General features: G+C 42.5%; 1 protein-coding gene across 3 annotated transcripts; it reads right to left on the reverse strand.

The window, feature by feature from the left end:
* Positions 1–405: 405 nt before the first annotated feature.
* Positions 406–16,431, reverse strand: kcng2 (potassium voltage-gated channel, subfamily G, member 2). Of its 3 annotated transcripts, XM_083681228.1 has the most exons (5): positions 16,356–16,431; positions 15,766–15,894; positions 15,383–15,621; positions 9,755–10,659; positions 406–1,973 (listed from the first exon to the last, which is right to left on the reverse strand). In XM_083681228.1, exons 4-5 carry the CDS (start codon positions 10,547–10,549, stop codon positions 1,146–1,148), a joined length of 1,623 nt encoding a protein of 540 aa, XP_083537354.1. In that variant the 5' UTR covers positions 10,550–10,659; positions 15,383–15,621; positions 15,766–15,894; positions 16,356–16,431; the 3' UTR covers positions 406–1,145. The 3 variants fall into 3 exon arrangements, with proteins under 3 accessions (XP_083537354.1, XP_083537353.1, XP_083537355.1); XM_083681227.1 differs by lacking the exon at positions 16,356–16,431 and having other exon boundaries at positions 15,766–15,952; XM_083681229.1 differs by lacking the exon at positions 16,356–16,431 and having other exon boundaries at positions 15,383–15,800.
* Positions 16,432–22,500: the final 6,069 nt, after the last annotated feature.

The following is a 22,500-nucleotide window of genomic DNA, read 5'->3' on the forward strand; positions in this document are numbered from 1 at the left end:
TGCCCCCTGCTATAATGAGATAGACTAATGCTGTTCTAATAATGACTGTTCGGAACATGCCAATTGGATGAACTTCATTTTTGGGAGAGGAGGATTTAAAATTGTATGCACCTCACTCATGGAAAACGTGAGCCTTTTCTCAATTGTTAGGAGCACAACTCCTTGTGTCCTCTCCTCCGTCCTCCACTCGAATCATCCTCAATGCGTTTTCAGTAGGACATGATGGAGGGGAGGACGTGAGGAGTCGCATTCCTAACAAGGCTGTGGTTCCATCTGTCCAGTCAGTGCTGAAAAATGGTCTTTACCCTTTGTGTTCCCTTTAAAAGGGTCTAAGTCACACAATTATTCTGTGCACTCAACATTTGTTCGATATAGCATGTCTGGAGCCAAGGCCATTCCTGGAAACACAAGCCATTTATTATTTATTTGAAACGGGAAAAACCCACGACAGATTCATGGACTGAAATTAATTTCAGTAAGTTATAAGTGCGGAAGCATAGCAGGCGAGGACCTCCACAAACTTAATGCATCATCCTTGAATGTAATGACAAGTTCGAGGGTACATTGTCACCAAGGGCCAGGTTAGGTATGTTTCATTACATTTATTAAAATATGCTCATTTTGAGTCTACTGAGTCTAGAAGCAATGCGTACAGAAATATTTAAATGTTTTGTTTTATATTAAATAATGTTACTTTACCAAAATTAGAATATCTCATGAAAGGTTTTTTATTCCCCCTAAAATAAGAGCTTTATCAGCTTTAGCATTTTTTTGTGAGGAAAGATGACCCCCTTGCTAGGCCCCCATGCTATGTTGTAGGGCTATATAATCCGGTGCAAAATGTCAATTATAACCTACTGTGTATAAGTCCCTCAACCAGACACAGAGAAATTGTCCCGTCCATAATTGTCAACTCAATACTAATAATGTCTGTAAAAAGACTTTTTTTTGTTTTATAAAATCTTAGAAACTCACTTGAATGCACAGAGCAACAGAATCAAGAACAAAGCAAAGATCTCTTCTTTTGCTACAGCTCAAGAAAAACGTTATTATATCCCTGTTCAAAATCCTCCACGCTCCACCAATAGTTATCCAGTGTGCCCTGGCGCCTCTCAGACTCGTAGCCTGCCGTGCACACACACTGGCTAGGTCTTAGGAGACTCTCTGACTTCGTGGGCCCTCTGTGAAGCGATGGCGATGGACTTTCTGCGTTGCGCCGCGGCGTTGACAGCAGCCTCGTGGTAAATGTCCGTCTCCTGGGAGTCCTCGCTGTTCTGGGACTTGGTGCTGTCCTGCGAGTCCGGCTTCTGCCTCAGCAACCGGATCTGCTCCTCCTTCAGCTCCTGGTAGGAGCGGGAGAACGTGTGGAAGATGGAGGTGACGGGGAAGGCCATGAGCAGGATGCCACTCAGGATGCTGCTCAGCGCCACCACCTGGCCGGGGATGCTGCGCGGCACCATGTCCCCGTAGCCCACCGTGGTCATGGAGATGACGGCCCACCAGTAGCTGCCGGGGATGCTGGTGAACTCCTGCTTGGCGCCCAACTCGCTCTCTGCCAGGAAGACCAGCGGGGAGAAGAGGGCCATGGCCACGCACAGGAAGAGAAGCAGCAGGCCGAACTCCCGCGTGCACCTCCTCACCGTCAGACCCAGCGTCTGCAGGCCCAGGGAGTGGCGCGCCAGCCGCATCACGTAGAAGATCCGCAGGGCACGGAGCACGCGCAGGACCAACCCCACCTTATCCAGGTAGTTGTTCCCCGAGCCTGTGGGCTTATCCCCCACAGACAGAGCGTCCACGATGACGGTGATGTAGTAGGGCAGGATGGCCACCACGTCGATTATATTGAGGGGCGTGCGCAGAAATACCCACTTGCTTTCGGTCTGGATGAAGCGCAGCAGGAACTCCAGGGAGAACCAGCCCACACACACCGTCTCCAACACGAAGATGTTGTAACACCTCTGAGAGCACTCACCCTAAAAGAGAGAGAGAAAAACACACACACACACACAAAGTTACGTCACATCGCCAATATCCATAGTATATGACATTGTTAGGAAATAGGAAACATTCTCTATTATTAGCAGACTGGATAACTGTTCATTAGTCATACTGGAAGGGTTGCATACAGTATAAAGTCACTCTAATTGAGTAGATTTTCTGAAAGTCCCTTTTATTTGATCAATGGGCTCATGGAAATAAGAGGTCAGCTTCTTTGATCAAAGAGCCAAAAGCACATCTTGGTTTTCGTGTGAATGAGTCACACTGTTAGACAGTGTCTGTATGTACAAGGCTGAGAGAAAAAGCTTTCATGATGTCTTGAAATAAAGAAAAAAATGAACAGTGAGTATAAAGACTGAGAAAGAACCTATATCCCCCCACCTCAGTTTTGTTAATTAAAGGGAAGTTAATTATTTTTGTCTGCAGATAGCAGTTGCTTTAAGCACTTTTTTAATTAAAAGTGCTTTATACATTTAAGATAGTATTTTTATCAGCTCATTAAGGTAATGGAACCTGGTGGCAATATCTAGTCATATTCTGAATTTGTAAATGAGATTCAAATTATAAATGGAGATATTAGCATTATAAAACAATAATGCTATAAGGCCACCAAGTCTAAAGCAATGCTTAAGAAATCATATTATGAATTATTTAATTGACTTTTGACACACTGAAATATCTTCACTTCAGATGATATAATACATTACCCGGCCAATGAATGTCATTCAGGAGACAAGTGTTTTTTTAACATCTGCTGCGCAACAAGTTGTTTGGCAAGCCAAAGACCACTGGTGACAATACATACAATAGATCCTTGGAGACACATATAAAGTAGGCTATCTACATACTGAGATGAGAGAATAAAAACAGGGCTTGGGGACATTTTGTTTGTTATTATTCATGAAAATATGATTTAGTCAAAGCCATATCTGGGAGGCTCCTTAGCCAGAAGGCAACAGCGAAATTAAAATTCACAAATGAGCCGAGGGTAATGACTAGTACTTGGGCAGAGGACTCAATAGCACGACTCAGGACACAGGCTTGATCCAAAAGAATAGTATTTAGTAGAAAAAGGTTTGGTACGGTACATAGATAATCAAATCCGAGATCCAGGCAGATAGTCCAACAGGGAGAAGGCAAAAAGGCGAAGTCAGAAGAACACTCAAAGATCAAGAACCACGAAAAGAAACTAGACACTAGGGAGACTGCTGGAATGTATCGACACTGAGGCGCAATAAACAAACTGGCAACGAAACAGAGGAACACACAGACTACATACACAGGGAATGATGGGAAGGAACAGGTGAAATCAATCAGGGCGGTGCAGACAATCACAAGCAGGAATACACACAAGGGCAGATAACGAAGTGACAAATGAAAAACAATGTGAGTAAAAACAGGAAATAAATGAATGACAAAAACAAAGACAACCAACTGTAATGCACAGGATGGGATGTTACACCGAGGTTCAACATCAACTCGAACAACAAGGATTCTACAGTATGTTTAGCAATTTAAATTACATGCAATCATTTCACAGGGCGTGATTATTCACAATGCACTCCACCACATAGGCTGTGTGTGTGTGTTTTTGTCTGTAGCATATTTGTAATGGAAACTAGCCATTAACTCTAATTTGGCCAGTACTTGGAACAAAGCCTTTGTGTTGTTGTATTGTTGTCCTTTGATTGGAAGCTTTCTTGTTGAACACGTTTCCCTCACCCCCCATTGCCCCCTCACCTATTGAATGCTCTCTGATGAATAGTGGAACAAATTAAAAACACACAATTATCCGTTCCAGCAAACAAGGACTATGACCCTATCAGAAATGAAGACAGCCGTGCAAACCAAACAGCACGGGATGACACGGGCAACCTTTGATCCCAAGGATGTATACGAGTGGGTGTGATTTATAAACAGGCTTACCTTCTGTGCTGAGCTGGCTCTTTCCACAGAGCAGAGAGGGTTTTAATGGATTTACTCCATTTATTTACCGCTCTCATTTACTTCACCTCACTGGGCTTTACTAGGAGATGAGTGTGTGTGAATATTGCTCCAGTACCTATATTGAATTTCAAGGCTTCCCAATCTATGAGTACACACCTTGCAGAAATAAAAGAATCTCATTACAGACCGATACGATTGCAGAATTGCTGTAACCCTGTATTTAATTTGTCTGGATTGTACTACGTTTGGTGGTTCTGCAATTAATACACTTCACAAACATGGGGGTTGTGTTTGTGATGCACAACAAGACTTGTGTGTTGGATAATAATCAATTTCCACTTTCATCATTGTTGTTAGTCAACTCAATGTAACATCCTTGCTCTTGGAGACAGTTTGAAAGATACTGTTGTAACTTTTCAGTTTTTTCCTCACCCTAGTGGAGAATAAACTGAACATTGTGGTCAGTCCCTACTGTCATTCAAATCACCAACAGCACAACCTTTTTTGACAGAAAGATTCCCCATCTTCCGTCAACTGCATAGTGCACAGCGAGCTTAAAAAAACTAGTCAACAAAGACTGACTGTGCAGTGTGCTTTCATTCACTTCCACAAGACAACAGAAACAGGACGAAACAACGTGTTCGGGCCAACAGTGTTTGTTAACGTCCTGAGCACCTGGCACCCCTGCAGGTGAAGATGGAGGAATCTGAGCTTGGTCTAGCCACTGGGGAATGGTACAGAGGCACCAGCCTGAGGGGGACACAGCAGGAGAACCAGGCGTTTACAGAGAGCAGGTGGAAGGGAAGGCAGGACTTCCCGGGATCAAGGCATTGCTTGCCAGCACTACTGTGTGTGTGTGTGTGTGTGTGTGTGTGTGTGTGTGTGTGTGTGTGTGTGTTTTAGGCTTTCAGGGAGTATATGAGCCTTAGTGCATATTTCTTTCTGTCTTTCTTTCATCTTGTGTGAGTGAGTGTGTGCGTGCGTGCATGTATAAGTGCTTGTGTGTGTGATTTATGTGATGAACACTGAGTTGTACTGTGTGTGTGTGTGTTCGTGTAATCAGAGCAGAGAGAGAGAAATCATTCAAACAGTGTGATAAAGTATTCTCCTTTTCCATGTTCATCTACCCCATTTCTCTCTCTGCTGTGAGATCGATGCCTCTTTCTCAGAAACCATCTAATTTATACTTCCATTTCTGTGATTTCTCTCAGTTTTACTGACTGATTTAATTCTCTTTGGCAAATAATTTTTCATGCGATGGCTAACACACAAATCCAAGTAGAGCATTTTTAGGATTCACACAATCTTTCTTGGCAAGAAAAGCAGCTTAATCCAGCACCACTACGGATGAATCAATTTCATTTCGTGCCATCTCTTCAAATCTTTTTCAATATCTGTTATGTTGCTATAATTTATTTGTTTCTCAATATATTGAAATACCAACTACAATATAACTCACATGCATGATAAATTACATTAGACCTGACACTGGATCAATCCAAGCTATTTTTGTCTGTCAACATTTATTTACAGAGGTTGGCTCTTTAGAGGGGCCAGCAAACAACCAGACCTGTTCCTTCTAGTCTCCTGCTTGATTTAGAGGCCGTCACTCACAGAGACACATCCTAGTCATCTTCCCAATAGGGCGACAAGTGCGCTCTCTCTCTGGTCAGCTATATCAACGGCATAGACCTCCTAGTAGTCCCTGAGGTGTGTTCCAGTCCAGACTGACAGAGTAGCTGCTGTTTGCTGACACATACTTTTCTGTGTGTGTGTGTGTGTGTGTGTGTGTGTGTGTAAGGAAAATATGAGGTATAATTAAGAGGGAGATCTCCACTTACTGAGCACTTTATTGGGAACACCTGTACACTTTGTCATGGTGGAGGAACACCTGTACACTTTGTCATGGTGGAGGTGGCGTAATGATGTGGGGAATGTTTTCTTGGCACACTTTGGGCCTGTTAATACCAATCAATCATCGCTTGAACGCCACAACCTATTTGAGTATTGTTGCTGACCATGTGCATCCCTTCATGGCCACAATTTACCCATCTTCTAATGGCTACTTTCAGCCTGATAATGCACCATGTCACAAAGCAAAAGTGAAAAAGTGAAAAAATGACAATGAGTTCAGTGTTCTTCAGTGGCCTTCCCAGTCACCGGATCTGAATTCAATAGGACACCTTTGGGATGTGGTAGAACGGGAGATACACAACTTGAAAGTGCACTTGAAAAATCTGCAGGAATTGCGTGATGCAATCATGTCATCATGGACCAGAATCTCAAAGGAATGTTTCCAACATCTTGTGCAATCAATGCCACAACGAATTGAGGCTGTTTTGAGAGCAAAGGCTACCCAGTATTAGTATAGTGTTCCTTATAAAGTGCTCGGTGAGTGTATATTGTGTGTGTGTGTGTGTGTGTGTGAGAGAGAGAGAGAGGAGTGAGTGAGAACGTTTTCTCTAAACTATCCCCCTGGGCAAGAACCTATTCAGCAGGCTGCCCTCAGAGCCCGACAGCGATGAGCAATTACAGCCCTTTAAGAAGCCGGAACAGCCCTGAGCCCTGTGCCATTATGAACAAGCATCTCACAGGCAATGTGTTATTGTAAAGAAATATGGGCCTGGATGGCACAAATCCTGTCACGGTGGTCTGTATCTGGAACTGGTTTGTCTCTTTGTATTGTCACCAAGAGAAGTACACTAGTCTGTGACTCACCAAGAATCTCAGCATCCAGGATGTATACATACGCTCAGTAAATCAGACCTGTGCGCCCGGTCTCCAAAGACTGACTACACGTAGTTAAAGAGTGTCACCAACATGTCTACAAGTCGTTTCTAATTACATTGACAGAAATCATGTTCGTTTTGAGGCGCTATACTCTATGTAACAAAGGGCGGTCATTCAATAGAGAGTAATGCAAGGAATACAAGTTCTCTCCCCCCTCAGACTTGTGTAATCCCTTTTTTCTCTCCCTCGTTCACCCCTCTAGATGGTACCCTCATGACTCAGCCCCCCATTCATCAAAGCTGATATATGTTTACGACTGTGGTGTTCTTTAGAGTGGGTGGGATTTATCAACGTGGTTCAGGGGACTAATGTAGGGTTGGAGAACCAGGACGTCCAGAAGAGGAGAGCAGAAGAGGGCTCAGCCCCTGTCCCCTCTCACAGAGTAGACTGATACAAAACAAGCCATACATTTCAGGAGACGTTTATGGTGAGATAATAAGCCATTTTGACAAAGATTGACACACTGCTGTGAGGTCTTTAATCCCTTATTCATCGAGAGTGCAGGCACGGTAATACTGCAATAGAGTGTGTGTGTGTGTGTGTGTGTGTGTGTGTGTGTGTGTATGTTGTCACCGAATCCCTAAAGCAACATTTGAACAGACAAGCTAAGTGCTTTCCATTGCAAGCACACCCTTGGTTGTGTCCTCAGCAGCTTTTTGAAAACCATTAGTTGTTTTTTTGTCTTAATGGAAACACATCTCAGCATGGCAGAACTATTACTTTACATGCATACAGTGTGAGATACATAGAAATGAGGGCAATACTGATCGTTCAAATGTCCTCCAGCAGCTAAAAAAACCCATTTGTCTTCTGGATGAAAGAGCAACACGCTGAATTAATGTGCAGAATTATAAACATGTATGTGCTCCTCCACACAAAATATTATTAGATTTTTCCTGTCTATTTTATTCGTGAGTACAGTCGAAACCGTTCTAAATCTCAGTGTAAATCTCTAATAACCATGAACATTTAATTCCATCATTTTCATTCAGAGCCATACTAGGCAGATCTATACAGATGTAAATGGTTGAGTATCAAAGCTTACTGCTAATGGGTATTAGCATGGAACATAATGGGCGATGATGGGTGGGGGGACTCATTTCAAAGAGCTGGTCTAATTAGAGCTCGCAATGCAGCTAGTTGAACTAAATTTTATTGAAGTGTTTAGTCACACAATTGTTACATTCAGCATTAACGCGAGGACCCACAGGACACTTACAGCATAACTGTTGCTAGCCAATGTTTTCTCCTAACATGGTCTGGAGAATGCTCCGAGCACATTCCATACACACTGCTCCCTATCACCCTGACATACGCCATTGGCTGCTTGTCAAGAGTCTCTCTCAGCCACCCTCCGGGACACAGCAGACAACTATTCTCCACATACCTCTGACTCCTTCCTCACACACATGGCTCTTCATATGGCTCTTCATATGGCTCTTCCTATGGCTCTTCCCCTCAGTTAGTGCCTTCATGCAGACTAAACGGAGATGAGACAGCACTCCATGAAAAGGTCTGAGTTTGGGTTTTGTTCTTTGATTGATTTCTTCTTTGAAGATGTTCTACCTCAGTATTCCGCCCCTCCGATGCCAATGTGGTCTTTGATTGTGGGAGAAGCCGCAGGGCCTCTCTTTAATCATTCTAAGCTTTATTGATGTAATTCAAGAGGTGAATTCGCCCGAGACAAAGAGGCTTATGAGCGAGAACTCTGAGGTTCTACTAGACATGAAAAGGCTCATAAGAACATATCATTTACTTTAATGTAGTTAAGGCTCGAGCTGTCACCAGGAGGAAGACCTTTGGCTCAATGTACTTATGACTGATCTAAAACCAGATTAGGGACCTGGGGCTTCACTTGACATATGCCATCAAGCAGAGTGGGGGAAATGTATTTTTTTTATATATTTTTTTTTAAATGTTTTTAGGGCATTTCTGCTTTATTGGGATAGAGACAGTAGAGATTGACAGGAAGGATGACATGCAAGATAGGTCTAGGGTCGGAATCGAACCAGGAACCTTGCGATTACGTGGTAAGCGCATTAGTGTGCTACGCCACTAAGCACCCAATTAAAATGTATTTAACTAAGTTACCAATTACTTTACATTTAAGGGAAGAAGTTGAACTTCGCTAACTACCCTTGAGAAAATATAGTTCGTAGTTTGAAACTGAACAATTGAAACGCTGAAATGTAGTCGGGTAAATGTAGTGAATGGTTACAGTAGCTCACTACACTGCTACATGGTAAAGAAGTTCACTACTGAGATTTGAGATTAGAGTTGTTTCTTTTTAAACTAATAGCTGAGCTACATGTAGTGAAACTATTCCCAACACTACCACCCAGTCTTCTTCGTACACTTCAGAACAAAAACGTAGTTTTTATATAATATATACTATTTTATATAATATATAATAATCAAGCAATATCAACCCCATTTCCCAATCATATTACAGTAGGCGCCAAGAGAATGTTTCAATGGATGATTTTCAATAAAGAAAAAATAAACATATTTTTACATACTTCAACCTCTTTGAAAAGTGTGTTTTGTGTGTAAATATTCTACATTCTGCATTAATTATTGAACAATTAAGTGAACAATGGACTTGTTGCTAAAAAGGTAAGGAGAGTGTCTTTACTGTAGCAGCAGAGAGCTGGCAACCTGCTATTGGAGAAGCATGGTGTAGCTGTCTCTGGTCCCTGAGCCATCCTGTCCATCTGAATGAATTATATTCAGCAGGGGAAAGGCTGACCATGTGGGGAGTATCACTAACAGTTTCTGACTCACAGCATACTGCAGACTTGGATGAAGCAGTGGATGTTTACTTTTTGGAATTTAGGTCCAATAGTGGACACCAAACATGGTGTTTTTTTATCGATTTCTTTTTTTACCTGAAGTGTTATTACTCATAGGAGGTAAGAATGTTGTATTGTTCCTATATTGAGTGACTGAAGTTAAGCTGAGGTAATACTAACTCCTCTCATGCTTCTCTGGCGATGAAACAGGAACCCTTTGAACTCACCCTCTCCTCCTCCTCCCTGAGGTCCGGCATGGTGCTGATGCAGAGCGTCACTGTGGTGATAGCCACAAACACCACAGACAGACATGCAAAGATCTTCCCTGGTATCCCTGAATGAGGGTTCTCTACCATGTCCCCCAGCTGGCGCATACAGCCCGCCAAGCGCCCCTCCTCCGGCCCCGCTTCACCCGCCTCCCCAGGAAACTGCTGGGACTCCTCGTGGGACTGGGGGGTGTTGAGCTCGGCCTCCTCGTCCTCCAGCCTCTGCTGCACCCGCTGCTCTTCCTGTCTGAGCCGCAGCTTCCTGAGGCAGCACCACTCCAGGCTGGCCTCCTCTACGCCCCAGTAGGTCAACTCCTCCTGGAAGGACAAGGCGCACATCTCCCTCAGCAGGCGCAGCTTCCCCGCCGCCAGGAATGTCACAATGGTGCGGAAGGCCGACGGGCTGCGGTCGAAGAAGTACTCGTTGCGGCTGCCGTCGTAGTCGTCACACACGTCCATGATCTCCTCCACGTTGCTGCAGCTGCGCAGCTTCCCAAGGCGCGTCAGCGGGAAGTCATCTAGTGTGGACCAGGGGATGCGGTACTTGATGCCTCCCACGTTGATGATGGCTGCGCTGTCAGGGAGGCCCAGGCTGTTGTCCTCCTGCTGCTCAACCTTCAGCAGTAGCTTGGCCCGCTTGAAGAACAGGCCCTTCTTGGTGGTGACCTCCTGGGTGCTCTCCAGGGGGTTGAAATGGTAGGTGGGGGGGAACTGGTGCTCCGTGTTTCCAGCCAGGAAGGCCACCTCCTGGTACATCCCTGCGACTCTGGTGGGGGACCCTGTCCTTGTCCTACAGATTGGGAGAGGGTTTCACTGGCCAAGGGGGTCAGCTGGTCACGTCATCCATCCAAGAGCAGAGCTCGTCTCTGTGGAAGGCAAAAAGAAAGATCAATGATTTGAGGCCAAGGTTCAATATCATCCTTCATGCCAATCTATCTATTTCTTAACCTTTTATTCAACTCTACTTGGCTTCAGAGACAATGGAAAGACAAAGCAAGAAGGACCAATCTACTGGACAAGACCCATGTGACACAGTCTTATTCACCATCCCCCCCTCTCTCAGATCTTCCTCGCCCTGGGTTTTCACTATTCTTAGTCTGCTAGTTTATTTGCATTGCTAGAGACAACTGTCAAAATAGCTTTTCTTTTTTATTGAGCCTAATTGTGGCAGAAATCTCAGGGTGAAGCAAATTAGTGTCAAACTACAGCATGAACCCCAAAGCAGAGGAATTAATTATGTTGTTTTTCTATTCCATGTATCGGCAGGCCTCTAAACGAGATGCTTCTCTTTAGACCTTTGTTTAGCCAGGATCACTCATTTGAAATAAATTCAGTGCAATGAAACATAGAATGTAGGCAAAGCACATTAAGCAGGAAATAAAAACAAGTTTTTGCAGGTTGGTAGAGAAAACATCCTCTGATTGGCAGGTCATTCATCTTGCAAGGGCCATTGAACTGGTTAGAAACTACAGAAAAAGGACAAAATCTGACTCACAACAAAAATATCGCTTAACTCTACACTAATGATGACTTGAAATCATCCCTTTGTTTCTACATTGATTTCTACCTCAGCATAGCCATGGTTTTCACTGATGAATTCAAGCCCAATCTTAAAACTACAATTCACCATCACTTGCACTGGGAAGCTAAAGATACACTCGATGTCATGAGACAGCATTAATCATTCAAATGATGAAACAGACTCAAGTCAGCTCAAGTCTACATAAGAACCACAATGCAGCTATGCATAGCCAGGTTAAATGATTCATACGAAGCATTCTCAGATCAAACTAGATCAAATGGGATCATAGTAAATATTCCTCTTCATGATGCATGCAACCTAAAAATGTCATCAATTGAATTTGGGAGAAGTGGTTCCTTTAGTCCACAAGAACATACTGAAACTGACGAGATGAGAACACTACACTCCAAACCACCACTAAACACTATATTTGTGCCACTAATTGGCCAGACTGCCATTCCCATTGCAAAAACCTGTGAGTGTTTCGAAGGTAGTGATTTATTGTAATGTATTTTCCACTGTTGCTGCAATTGGTGAAAACATTTAAAGTAAAGAAGGTCCTGATGGTGCACGTTGACAGGCTAACAAGAGCAAGGAACAAGACTTCAAACGCAGAAGAACGATTTTACCTTTGATGCAATTTACTGCAATGACAGGAGCAGGAGACAGAGAGAGAGAGAGAGAGAGAGAGAGGGAGGGGGGCTGAAGAGAAAGAGAGGCAGAGAAAGAGGGAGGGAGGGAGAAAGAGAGGGGGAAGAGGGAGATAGATAGAGGAAATGACAGGACAGAATAAATAATTATATGTATTCATGTTCTTATTTGTATGCATGAACAACAACTGGAAATTTGGAAGGCCCCCCAAAAAAGGATTGAGACAAGAGTATCCATCACTCGCTGATTAAACACAGTAAAACATGTCAGTTCACTTCAGTGCCTGTGTGAATTGGCTCAGTAAAGCTCTGTTGTTTTTAAGGGGGACGGGATGAGCTTCAGATAAAATAGCACTTCTTCTGAAGCCATGTTCTTATGTGTTTACCACCTGGGACTCTCTTTGTTTTATTAAACAATGGGCATCAGAGGATGCAACATGGGACACAAAAATAGGATACATTTAGATTAATATTCAGCACAAAAATGATAAATGAATGTCTTAATGATGTGACACATATGTCAATAGTGTTGTGATGTTAATACAGGTTGTCATCTCTCACAGGGACAATAATATATATTGGAAAATCCTTAGTATAAATCAACAACAATGTTCACATGTTCACTTTGAATCAGAGTAGGCTCCAGCTAGTGATATTGTTTCAATCATTATCAGTTGCAGTTCAAGTGTCAGTCAAACTGACCTCTCTCTCTGGGGGCTTAGAGAGTGGCAGCTCCATAAACGCATAGTACACCATTTCAGAGAGGAACAGTTTATGGAGCATGACACAACACCCAGGGGAGTCATGAACGCTGTACAAACTCAGCTCCTAGGGGACAAAGACCTCCACACACACACACACACACACACACACACACACACACACACACACACACACACACACGCCACTTTATTAGGTACACCTTGCTAGTACCGGGTTGGACCCCCTTTTGCCTTCAGAACTGCCTTAATTCTTTGTGGCATAGATTCAACGATATATATATGGTCCCAGCGGGAATTAAACCCACAACCTAAGCGTTCTTAGCACCATGGTCTACCAACTAAGCCACAGAGGACCACAATCACTTATAAAATAGGTGATAAAATCCTATAGGTGATGACATGATGAAATCCACACATGAAAAGGTGAAGTGTGTGTATGCATTGACAGACCTTAACAGGTAATAACTACTGTGCTGTTACAGTCAATTGACCTCAAATTAATGGATACAATAGACCAGTGTGGCCGGGGTCTGGGGCTGCATCATAACCAGGGTAGAGCCAGTAAATCAAATGTTATGATCCAACTGGCAGGAATCCTGTAGGGAGTAGTTAATAGGACATGTATTCACCTACTGCAGAATACCTGTAGTCGTCTGACACAGACATAGTTGATGGTGCTGATGACAAGCAGTGGAGCTCTCTCAGGTAGTGTTCATCAGTGGTAAATGGTTTGGTCAAAAAGGCCAATGAATATAACTAAACATCTTTCTGCAGCGATAATAAAGCGTGCTCTCTAATTCACGGCAGTCTTGCTGTTCTAACATTGTAGAATTAATAATTCCCTTATTGGTAAGTATTTGAGTGTCCTGAAACAAGGAAGGAGCTTCATGACCTACTTTGGCAAGTCCACAACCTTAATATGTTCCTTTCTCTCAAGAAAGAGTCATCAAAACGGTAGGATGTCACAATGAATCCCTACATGGAATTAATTAATTCCAAATAAAAAGGTCTGCAGGTTATAAAAGTTCCATAAAATAGTCCATGCCTGCCCACAGGGGTTCCATAAATGAGTGTACATCCAACTCATTCACTTTGCTGCTCCATAACCTATTTGGGGAGCCTTTCATTTAAGGAAAGCAATTAAAAAAATACACCACAGGAAAGGTTCAAAAACACGGTGAAGGCCGCAGGGCAAACTCAAATGTAGTATGTTCCAATAGTGGATGAGATAAACTTGTTATGCATCCATAGCCAGTTAGCTAGGCTAACCTTACTCCTAAGTATGTGCTATCCCATTTGTGAGGAAGCAGAGGTGAGAGTGAAAAAGCATGGGAGCATAGGATCCTCATTAATCAGACTCCTGTCTCAATAACAATAATGACACTACAGTATCAACATTTCCATCCTAGACTCAAATAAACATCCACCTCTTTATCTGAGTGAATGAGGTATGAACTAAAACAGTTCACAGTGGAAAGCACATAATGGTTATGTCTTATCTTGTCAAAACAGATGGAAAGCAATAAACATAACTACGGTTCTGAATTATGATGGCACGTACGACACAATACACATGAACAAATATCCCCTCTGGGATACTGTATGGTGACGGTAAATGACCCCATCACATGATAAAGTGGGACAACAGCATATTTCTGCTACTGACACATTCAAATGAGATTTCAAACTGGTAAAACATAATGCTGCAGTGGTAAAAAAGAGCCTAAAGCTATTTAATAATCACACAGAAAACAATTAAAGTTTGAGAGCTGCTTTGTCGTTGAAAGTGTTGTGCTTTGTTAATTTGCAACGTGCTAAAGGGAAAAGGCTAAATAATGGACAAATGGCCAGATGGTCGAGAGACATGCGGGCGTGCACACGCACACGCACACGCGCACGCACGCACGCACGCACACGCACACACACACACACACACACACACACACACACACACACACACACACACACACGCACACGACACTCTACATACAAGTTTAGGAGATTATCATCATCATCTGCATCAGTATAAGCATCCCTCCACACATTGACAAGTTACTGGTCCAGTGGAGGGGTGAAGTATGTAGAATCCATACATGCAGCTAAGGGGCAGTCCTTTAAAATAGTAAAAGCTTTTTTAAAGGGACTACTAGTCATTAACCTACATAGAGCTAATTTTCATAGGTATTGACAAGTTTACCTGTAAAAGCAAATTATCAATATGGTGACAATTAAAAGCACTTTGAACGGAGTATAAGTTTGTTTGAAATCTGCCACCTCTGGCCAGCAGGCGAAATTCAATTAGAATTTCCAAACAACATCCTCTCTAATAATAATATAACCCCCCGAAATTAACTTGCAGTGTTAGACATTAGCTCTTGTATTTCTGCATACGGGCATGATTAGAAGAGGCAGCCACAGAAAGGAGAAAATCGGTGAGTCCACTCCCTTAGAATACCCCTGGCAGTAACAGTGCCGAGTGTCGGGTAGGACACTCCATTTTAGAAAGCACTTTTTCTGGACCAAAACAGACAAATATTTATTTTTAGGGATCGCTACTGATTAAACATAGTCATTACAACCATTAGGAAGCTTTTAGAAATCGTGAATGTTACATACTGGACCTTTAAATACAGTAGACTATGGACATTTCAATTACAGCACACGTGCCAAAAGGCTTCATGTCTAACAGACCTACCCGCTGTGTTTGACTCGTATCCATTGGTTTGAACTTCTTCACATCTCGATATTAGTCATGAAGACATATTGATCACCATATAACACATGCTCCATCTGGTCCAATCTTGCGAATAAATGTTCCCAACATAGTAATTCGGTTTATAGCAGGTGCACCGAATCCCAGGTAACGTCACGTGCCAGACTTCCGAATCATATGGAGCAAGTTTCAAGGCTTAGTAAAGTTGCTGCGCATCCACACTAGAATAAAGATGAGACAGAAGGTGGAAAATGACTTCAAAGGTGCAGAATTTATCCCCCCCCAAATATTGTTCGTCATTATAGTCCGCCCTAACCCAGCTTCATAACCCGGCTCAATGATAAGAGAGCAGTCGGAAAAAGCACCTTGCGTTGGTGAAGACCCCACGTGAATGAATGCGTGTTGCCGCTGTAATAATTCCAATATTTGAGGGCTCGACTGCTCACGCGCGTCTTCGCGCTGCGTCCTGCTCCTCTCCGACTTTATCCCAGCCTCTTCGAAAAAGTATAATTGAAGAAGCCCACAATTAGATGTTGTTATGCTGCAGTGAATGATATAATTATAAATGATAAATTCCGTGCCTACTGGTAACACCACCCTCCTCGTCTTTCGTGCCAGTCAAAAATGTATTATCTTGACTCCAGGGGCGTCATGCACCCCTTTTTTTGAAGGGGCACGAAGTGGACGTGGGGAGGCCTTTAGGGGGTTGTCACCCCCCTCTGGAAGTTGAAAATGTTTGCCTGAACACCTGGAACAGCTTTTCCCTGCAATCTATAGCCAAAATCATTATGCCTAATTTTATGTCAAAATAGCTGGCTGGCTAGAGCCAGTGTCATAAAATTGCTAGGTGACTAGTATTACAGAGAACAAATTAAACATTTTTTGTTTTATTTATTCGTCATCAAGAGGGAATCAACAGGCTACACAGCTTGATTAAATTCATTTACAAACATACCTCCAACCCACCGGCAGCTCAAATCTAATTAAACGCTGTGTGTATCACTCTACACTCTCTCTGTCCTCCTCCGTAACTGACATACTCCACACACCAGATCTAGTGTCCTGCCTAGGCATCCCTGTGCAACTTGGAAGCAACCACTTACTAGGGGAGAATAGGGGAGGGTACTCTTTGCCTGGTCCAGTCATTGTGCCCCACTCCGCAAAATACCGCTGACGGATCTTTTCTGTCAAAAAAATCAGAAGAATGTTAAAGCAGTAAAATCTGGGGGGCACGTGCCTTTGTGCCCCCTATGGGCATGGCGCCTCTGCGTTGTCTCATATTGCAATTCAAAGGTGGCTTCAGAGAAAGTGTTTTTAAAATTGAGGTACAAGTGAAGGAGGATATGCCCTATAAATGATTTTTATGATGACGTTTTAAATGAGGCAGCAGTCATGAGCAGGTAATTGCATCTTTCTGATAGATGAAGAAACAACGCAAACACTCGTAATAACAGTACTAATGACCATGTGAAGGATGGTCCTAGGCAAGATTAACAACCTGTTAACAGCTAAAGGATAAAACAGCGCGTGTGTGATGATCCTGAAACATAACTGACAGCTGAAATTCACTGGTGAAATTAGCAATATGGCACTTATAGACTACTGAATTCTGATGTCTGGATAGGACTGACATACGTTCACCTAGGATCAGTCTATATTAATTGATTAATTCATATTCATAATAAAATTTAAATAGAGTTATGAGGTCCAACATGTTGATCTTGATTAGGCTGACTTTTGAAAAAGACAGCAAGCAAGCCTAAATCCCTCACCACTAGAGGGGGACAGAGAAGTCAGTCCCTCAACCTCAAACCATTCAATAACAGACAACTGTCATCATAAAAGCATCATTTGATATTTGTGAGCAAAAGGCATTTTAATTATTTTGAGTGGCACTATTGGGAATTAGCTTTACCTGAGGGGATAAAACCACAGTGGAATAATTGTGCAGATAAAATGCAAAAACTTTGGGTAGTTTTGAAAAGACAACTTTTGAAATAAAGAATATTTAATTAGATTTTCTACAAAGTAAGGGGCACCTCACCTCTCAGAATATCCTTCAGAAGTCCCCACCAAGAGATAAGTAGAAAGTAAAGCTAAGCTCCTCATCTTTGTATGTAAGTCATTGTATTTCTGAAGAGTTAATTCAAGTACACTCAGAGGAAAGGGTTATATTCAGCCTACTGAATATATTATACTTGTATTCATCTACTGAGGTCATTAATCTTCAGTCTGTTCCTCCTTATTCATGCGGCCCTCCACTGAAACCCTTAGTCTGAATCACCAGGCCATTGGTCATGGACTGCACAGTACACTATATCTTACTTCGTATAGTGGTCTCAATTCACCTCGCTTTTGACGCACTGAATTTGACATTGTTCCCCAAAAAGAAATATAGGCTTGTCCTATAGCCAGTTATACGAAGTGAGTGGAGAGTGAGATTGTAATAAAGCGATCTGCATTGAGTGTTATCAATCAAATACACATGCCTTAAGGCCTCACATTACCTGGGTGCACATTACAAGTATTCAATGATGAGACATTTTCCTCTTCATCGCACGTTGTGCAAGAAAGCAACAAATCGGCGAAATCTGATTAAACTCTCCGAGACGACTAAATGGGAATAATGTTTATACAGCTATTAAACGCCCCCCACAGGTTTGTGACACTGATGAATTACAGAGTGCACAGAATGTGCTGCATCAGCTGATGAAGTACATCATAAACTCTGGTTTCACTCTCACCACTCCTGTCCAACTCCTGTGTAGGGGAATCAACCGACTGGTTGGTGAGTAATGAGCATTTACACCCGTAATTAGATTCCCACTCTCAGCGTAGCGTCGTGCATTCAGGAGGATGGAAGATGAAGAGATGGAGGGCACAGTGGGTGAAGCCCGTCTGTACTCTGACTAAACAGGACGTCGGAGTCTCCGTGTGTTTGCACTAAGCTAATGATGTTGGCTCTCAATAGCCAGTATTGATTCAATAGGGCCATTCCCAGCCTTTAGTGATCAATGATTCTCAGGAGGGGGTGTAGGTTAAGATTTTAGAATGGAAGTGCCACAACAGACTGTCCTTCAAGGGAACGTCATCATCAACACTGTGTGTACTATGTATTAGGACCTGTTGTACAATGCAATTCATGTAATCCTTATCTAATTTATTTTAGCCTGAACACAGTGCATGTTAGACTGTCATGTTACGATGCTGTAACGCAATGTCTCTGACATAGTACTGTAATTATAAACTCTCAGGGTGTGAAGAGTCCATGTTATTGCAAGTTTTATTGCAGTAGATCTCATTAATCACCTGAGGTATTGATGAATAACAGGCCTCAAGTATCCACAGCCATGTACAAGACCTTTTCCTGGCTCAAGTTTTGTTTATACATGGATGACATTCAAGGCAGATATACAGTAGGACAGACCTATTCATCTTAAGCCAGCAAAAACAAAGTCATTTTAAAAACACCTCTATTTAAAAAAATAGATAATGCCACTCTGTTTGAACTTACACTAAATTCCTTTATTGCGTCACTGAGGACATGAGAATGTAGGCTACATCTGTTGTGTAGTCTCAGTCCTACACTGTGGAAGTGGTGAGGCACAAACAAATTACCAAATGATCACTGTAATTATGGTGCACTTGACCCACATAAATTGGCACAGCACATAATGTGCACTACAGCATTGTTGACATGGTTTATCTTTGTATTCAAACACCGAGGGAATGTTCACTTTTCATTTTTGGTTGAAGCAGAATAACAGGCCTGGGGAATAACATCAATGTGAATTAAGAGAAGAATAGACCAATCATTATAATGCTTTATTCCTTACTTGGCACATATACACACACACACACACACTCAGCCACTCGCACAATACTGTATATGCACAGAGTTCACTACTGTATGTCAAGCAAAGTCACTTGAAAAGCACTTAAATAAATACCCACACATATATAAACTAACAAACACATATTCTAAATGAATGCACTGCAATTTCTATGGACGTGACATTTAAAGGTTTTCATCGGACCAATTTCAAATGGAATGCCTGGAAAGTCTTCTCAGCTTGAAAAATAATACTTTTATGGCTACTTCATGGCTATTTATGGTTATGGTAATAGTGGAAATAAGTATTTTCATATCAACATGTATGTGTAGGCCACAAATACATATGGCTGTAGAATCTCTTCTGGAGATGTTTATAAGTAGTGAAACAGAGAGCTGTGTTTGGAACCCCATCCACTTACACTATAGGGCTTATGCTTGCAGCCAAACCCAGCAGAACACCCCTGGCCAGTAACAACATGTTTGTATACAAACCGAGTATCGGGTAAGACATTACATTTTAGAAAGTGCTTTCAGGAGCAAAACAGCGTTCATAATTAAATATTTCTATCAAGGGATCTCATTCCCTGATCGCAACCGATTAAACACAGTCATTACAACCATTAGGAAGCTTTTAGAAAGCTTGAATGTTACATACTGGACCTTTAATCATTAAGAGATAATGAACCATAATAGTCACATCTATTTGAATAAAGTGCCCATTTGGAATTAAGTGCATGATGTGAGTCAGAACTAACAGAACATTTCTCCTTTTCAATGGCTCTGTTTGAAATGTCACTTCAACAATGACTAAGAGCTTGGAATGCCTTGAGTTATCCACCATGGAGAGACCTTGCAGGAGAGCTGAGCGTAGATAACGAGAGAAATGTTGATTCCTGCTCTTTGTCCAAGGCCAACCTGAGTGGAAGACGAGAAGATGCTGAAAGGAAGGGTAGCGTGATTGACATGCAGTAAGTTTTAATCACTCTCATATTAGCCACTCTTACCCTTTCATTCGTTGCCACAGTAGAGAGAAGGAGAAAAGGAATGTATAGATGAAAGCATGTCATTCCTAACAAATGCGAGCACTGTCAGGTTGAAACTCAGTTGAGATCTTATCAACAGACATGCTTAAATTGCTCAGAATGTTCACATTTTCAATCAATTTCAACACACTGAAATAGTGGCCAACCTTGCAAACAAAAGATTAGATGTTCTTCTAATCTCAGTTTCAATGATAACACTTCACAGCATGTCCAGTGCTTGTTATCAGTTCCCTCCAGTGTACAATATGAACACAGCTGACCACAGGAGCCACAGATACAGCGCAGGACCCGACTGCTGAGTTGATGTTTGTTTTTTGGAGTATGACACATAGCGTAGGGGGGGGGGGGGGGGGGGTGGGGGGGTGGGTGGGGGTTGGGGGGGGGGGGGGGGTTGGAGGAATAACAGGGGGAGTGTGGAGGATCTTAGACATGCTGTGAGAAGCCCTGCAGACATGAAGGTGGAGGAGGGAGTAAATAATGTAGAATCTCCCAGCTCTGCTCCGCGTGGTATCAAATCCCATCAACCATCAGGCCTCTCTGTCTCTTTATCTCTCACGAGTTTGACAAGAGCGGCCGCCTACAGCCAAAACTGAAGAGAAGGTAGAGTAGGAGAGAAACCAGGCTAATTAGTAGTTACAGGGACAGTAGAGGAGTAGTACTAGATCATTCAGTACTGTCTATACAGTATAGGAATACAAAAATTCACTATTTATATTTATTGATATAGTACTTCCTTTAATGGTGGCATTAAATTTGCAGTAAGTGACTGTGTATCTGTTGTGTGCATGTCGATGATCCTGCTGCCTGAGTACTTTTAAAAAGAAATACTACATTTCACTCATCCATACAATTGACAAATAATACATCAACCACTTTATTTCCAATGCACTGTGCTAGCGAGATGCAGTGGTAGCACATACAAAAGGCACATTCATAGGGAGGGGTGCAGGGGTGTTGGGGCATATTTCTTCCACGTCCTTCGCGATCAGGGCGACCATTAATGTGCCACTCACAGTAACGGGCCAATCAGGGAGAGTCATAGAATGGCATGTGCCTGCCACATCTGTCACTCCTGTCATGGACTTTATGACACATGCCGTGAGCGGGGTGGGCTGCAGATGTCACAGGACTCTCTGCCTCTGTCTCTCCTTGTCTTTTTCCTCTTCTCTCTCTCTCTCTCTCTCTCTCTCTCTCTCTCTCTCTCTCTCTCTCTCTCTCTCTCTCTCCCTCTCTTATTCTCTGTCTTTCTGCTTATCATCAGCATCCACACATCAACATATGGCATGGTGTTATGAGAAGTGTCAAAAACAACACTGTGCTCTGTGCTTTGAGTTCCTCCTGTGTTTTACCCATGGGGCTCAAATATGAGCAATGTGTGAGTTGCCAAGAAATAACACTTCTGACTTTATTTCTCAGATACATTTTGATGAATACTACATGGCTTACAAAAGTAGGCTTTTAAGTCATTGTGATCTCTCATGTATAAAGACTAAAGCCTCCTTGTCTCATCAAGGATGTATCTGCGGATGTTTCCTTGGAACAATAAGATGTTCCTGCCGGCACTTATAGAAATGAAAAGAGGCCAGTGAAAACTGCTTGGTTTCATCAGGGTAATTGAGGGAGAAACAGGTTGTAGGAATCTCAAGGTATCCAGACAGTCAGTCATTGTCATTGCTCTCAGGGGCCAATATTTTCTCCTCACACACATCCAATAACTTGCCCAGTCATCAGGCATAGGGCATTAGGCGTAGGGGCCAATCATAACTGAGCCCTTATGAGACTCCAACTGTTATAGGGAAACTATCAACACAGTAGCTATACTAGGCTACAGCATATCTATATTGCATTTGAGTCCAGCTGTGTGTCTCTCTCAGATTTACCCAGATTTGAGTGCAGTAAACGTATCACATCTGAAAACAAAGACAGAAAGGAAATGGATTACACTGAGGCTCGGGGCCCTCGGCCTTATGAGTGTAATAAATCATACAGCCAGAGATGTGTAATCTTTAGTAAGTCTACAAATATTCTTCATGAAATTTACATAACCTTTGTTCTCGCTGGAAAAGGGGGAGGAAGACATATCGTGCTGAAGGCTGTTCGGATGGAAGATTTACTCCACAATAACTTAAACATAGATTGGCATCGCTGAATACTGCCATATATTCCACATTTCTAAAACTGTCATGGTTGGGTTTGTAGTGAGAGGCTCCCTTGTGTGCTTT

This window comes from Argentina silus, assembly GCF_951799395.1.
Source record: "Argentina silus genome assembly, chromosome: 11".
Taxonomy (NCBI): domain Eukaryota; kingdom Metazoa; phylum Chordata; class Actinopteri; order Argentiniformes; family Argentinidae; genus Argentina; species Argentina silus.

Bases quoted from the DNA above. Each gene is read 5' to 3' on its own strand.
- kcng2 (XM_083681228.1), bottom strand. From the start codon at position 10,549: ATGTACCAGGAGGTGGCCTTCCTGGCTGGAAACACGGAGCACCAGTTC. The intron at 1,974-9,754 runs GTGAGTTCAAAG...TCTCTCTTTTAG, and splicing joins TCAGGGAGGAGGAGGAGAGG to GGTGAGTGCTCTCAGAGGTG.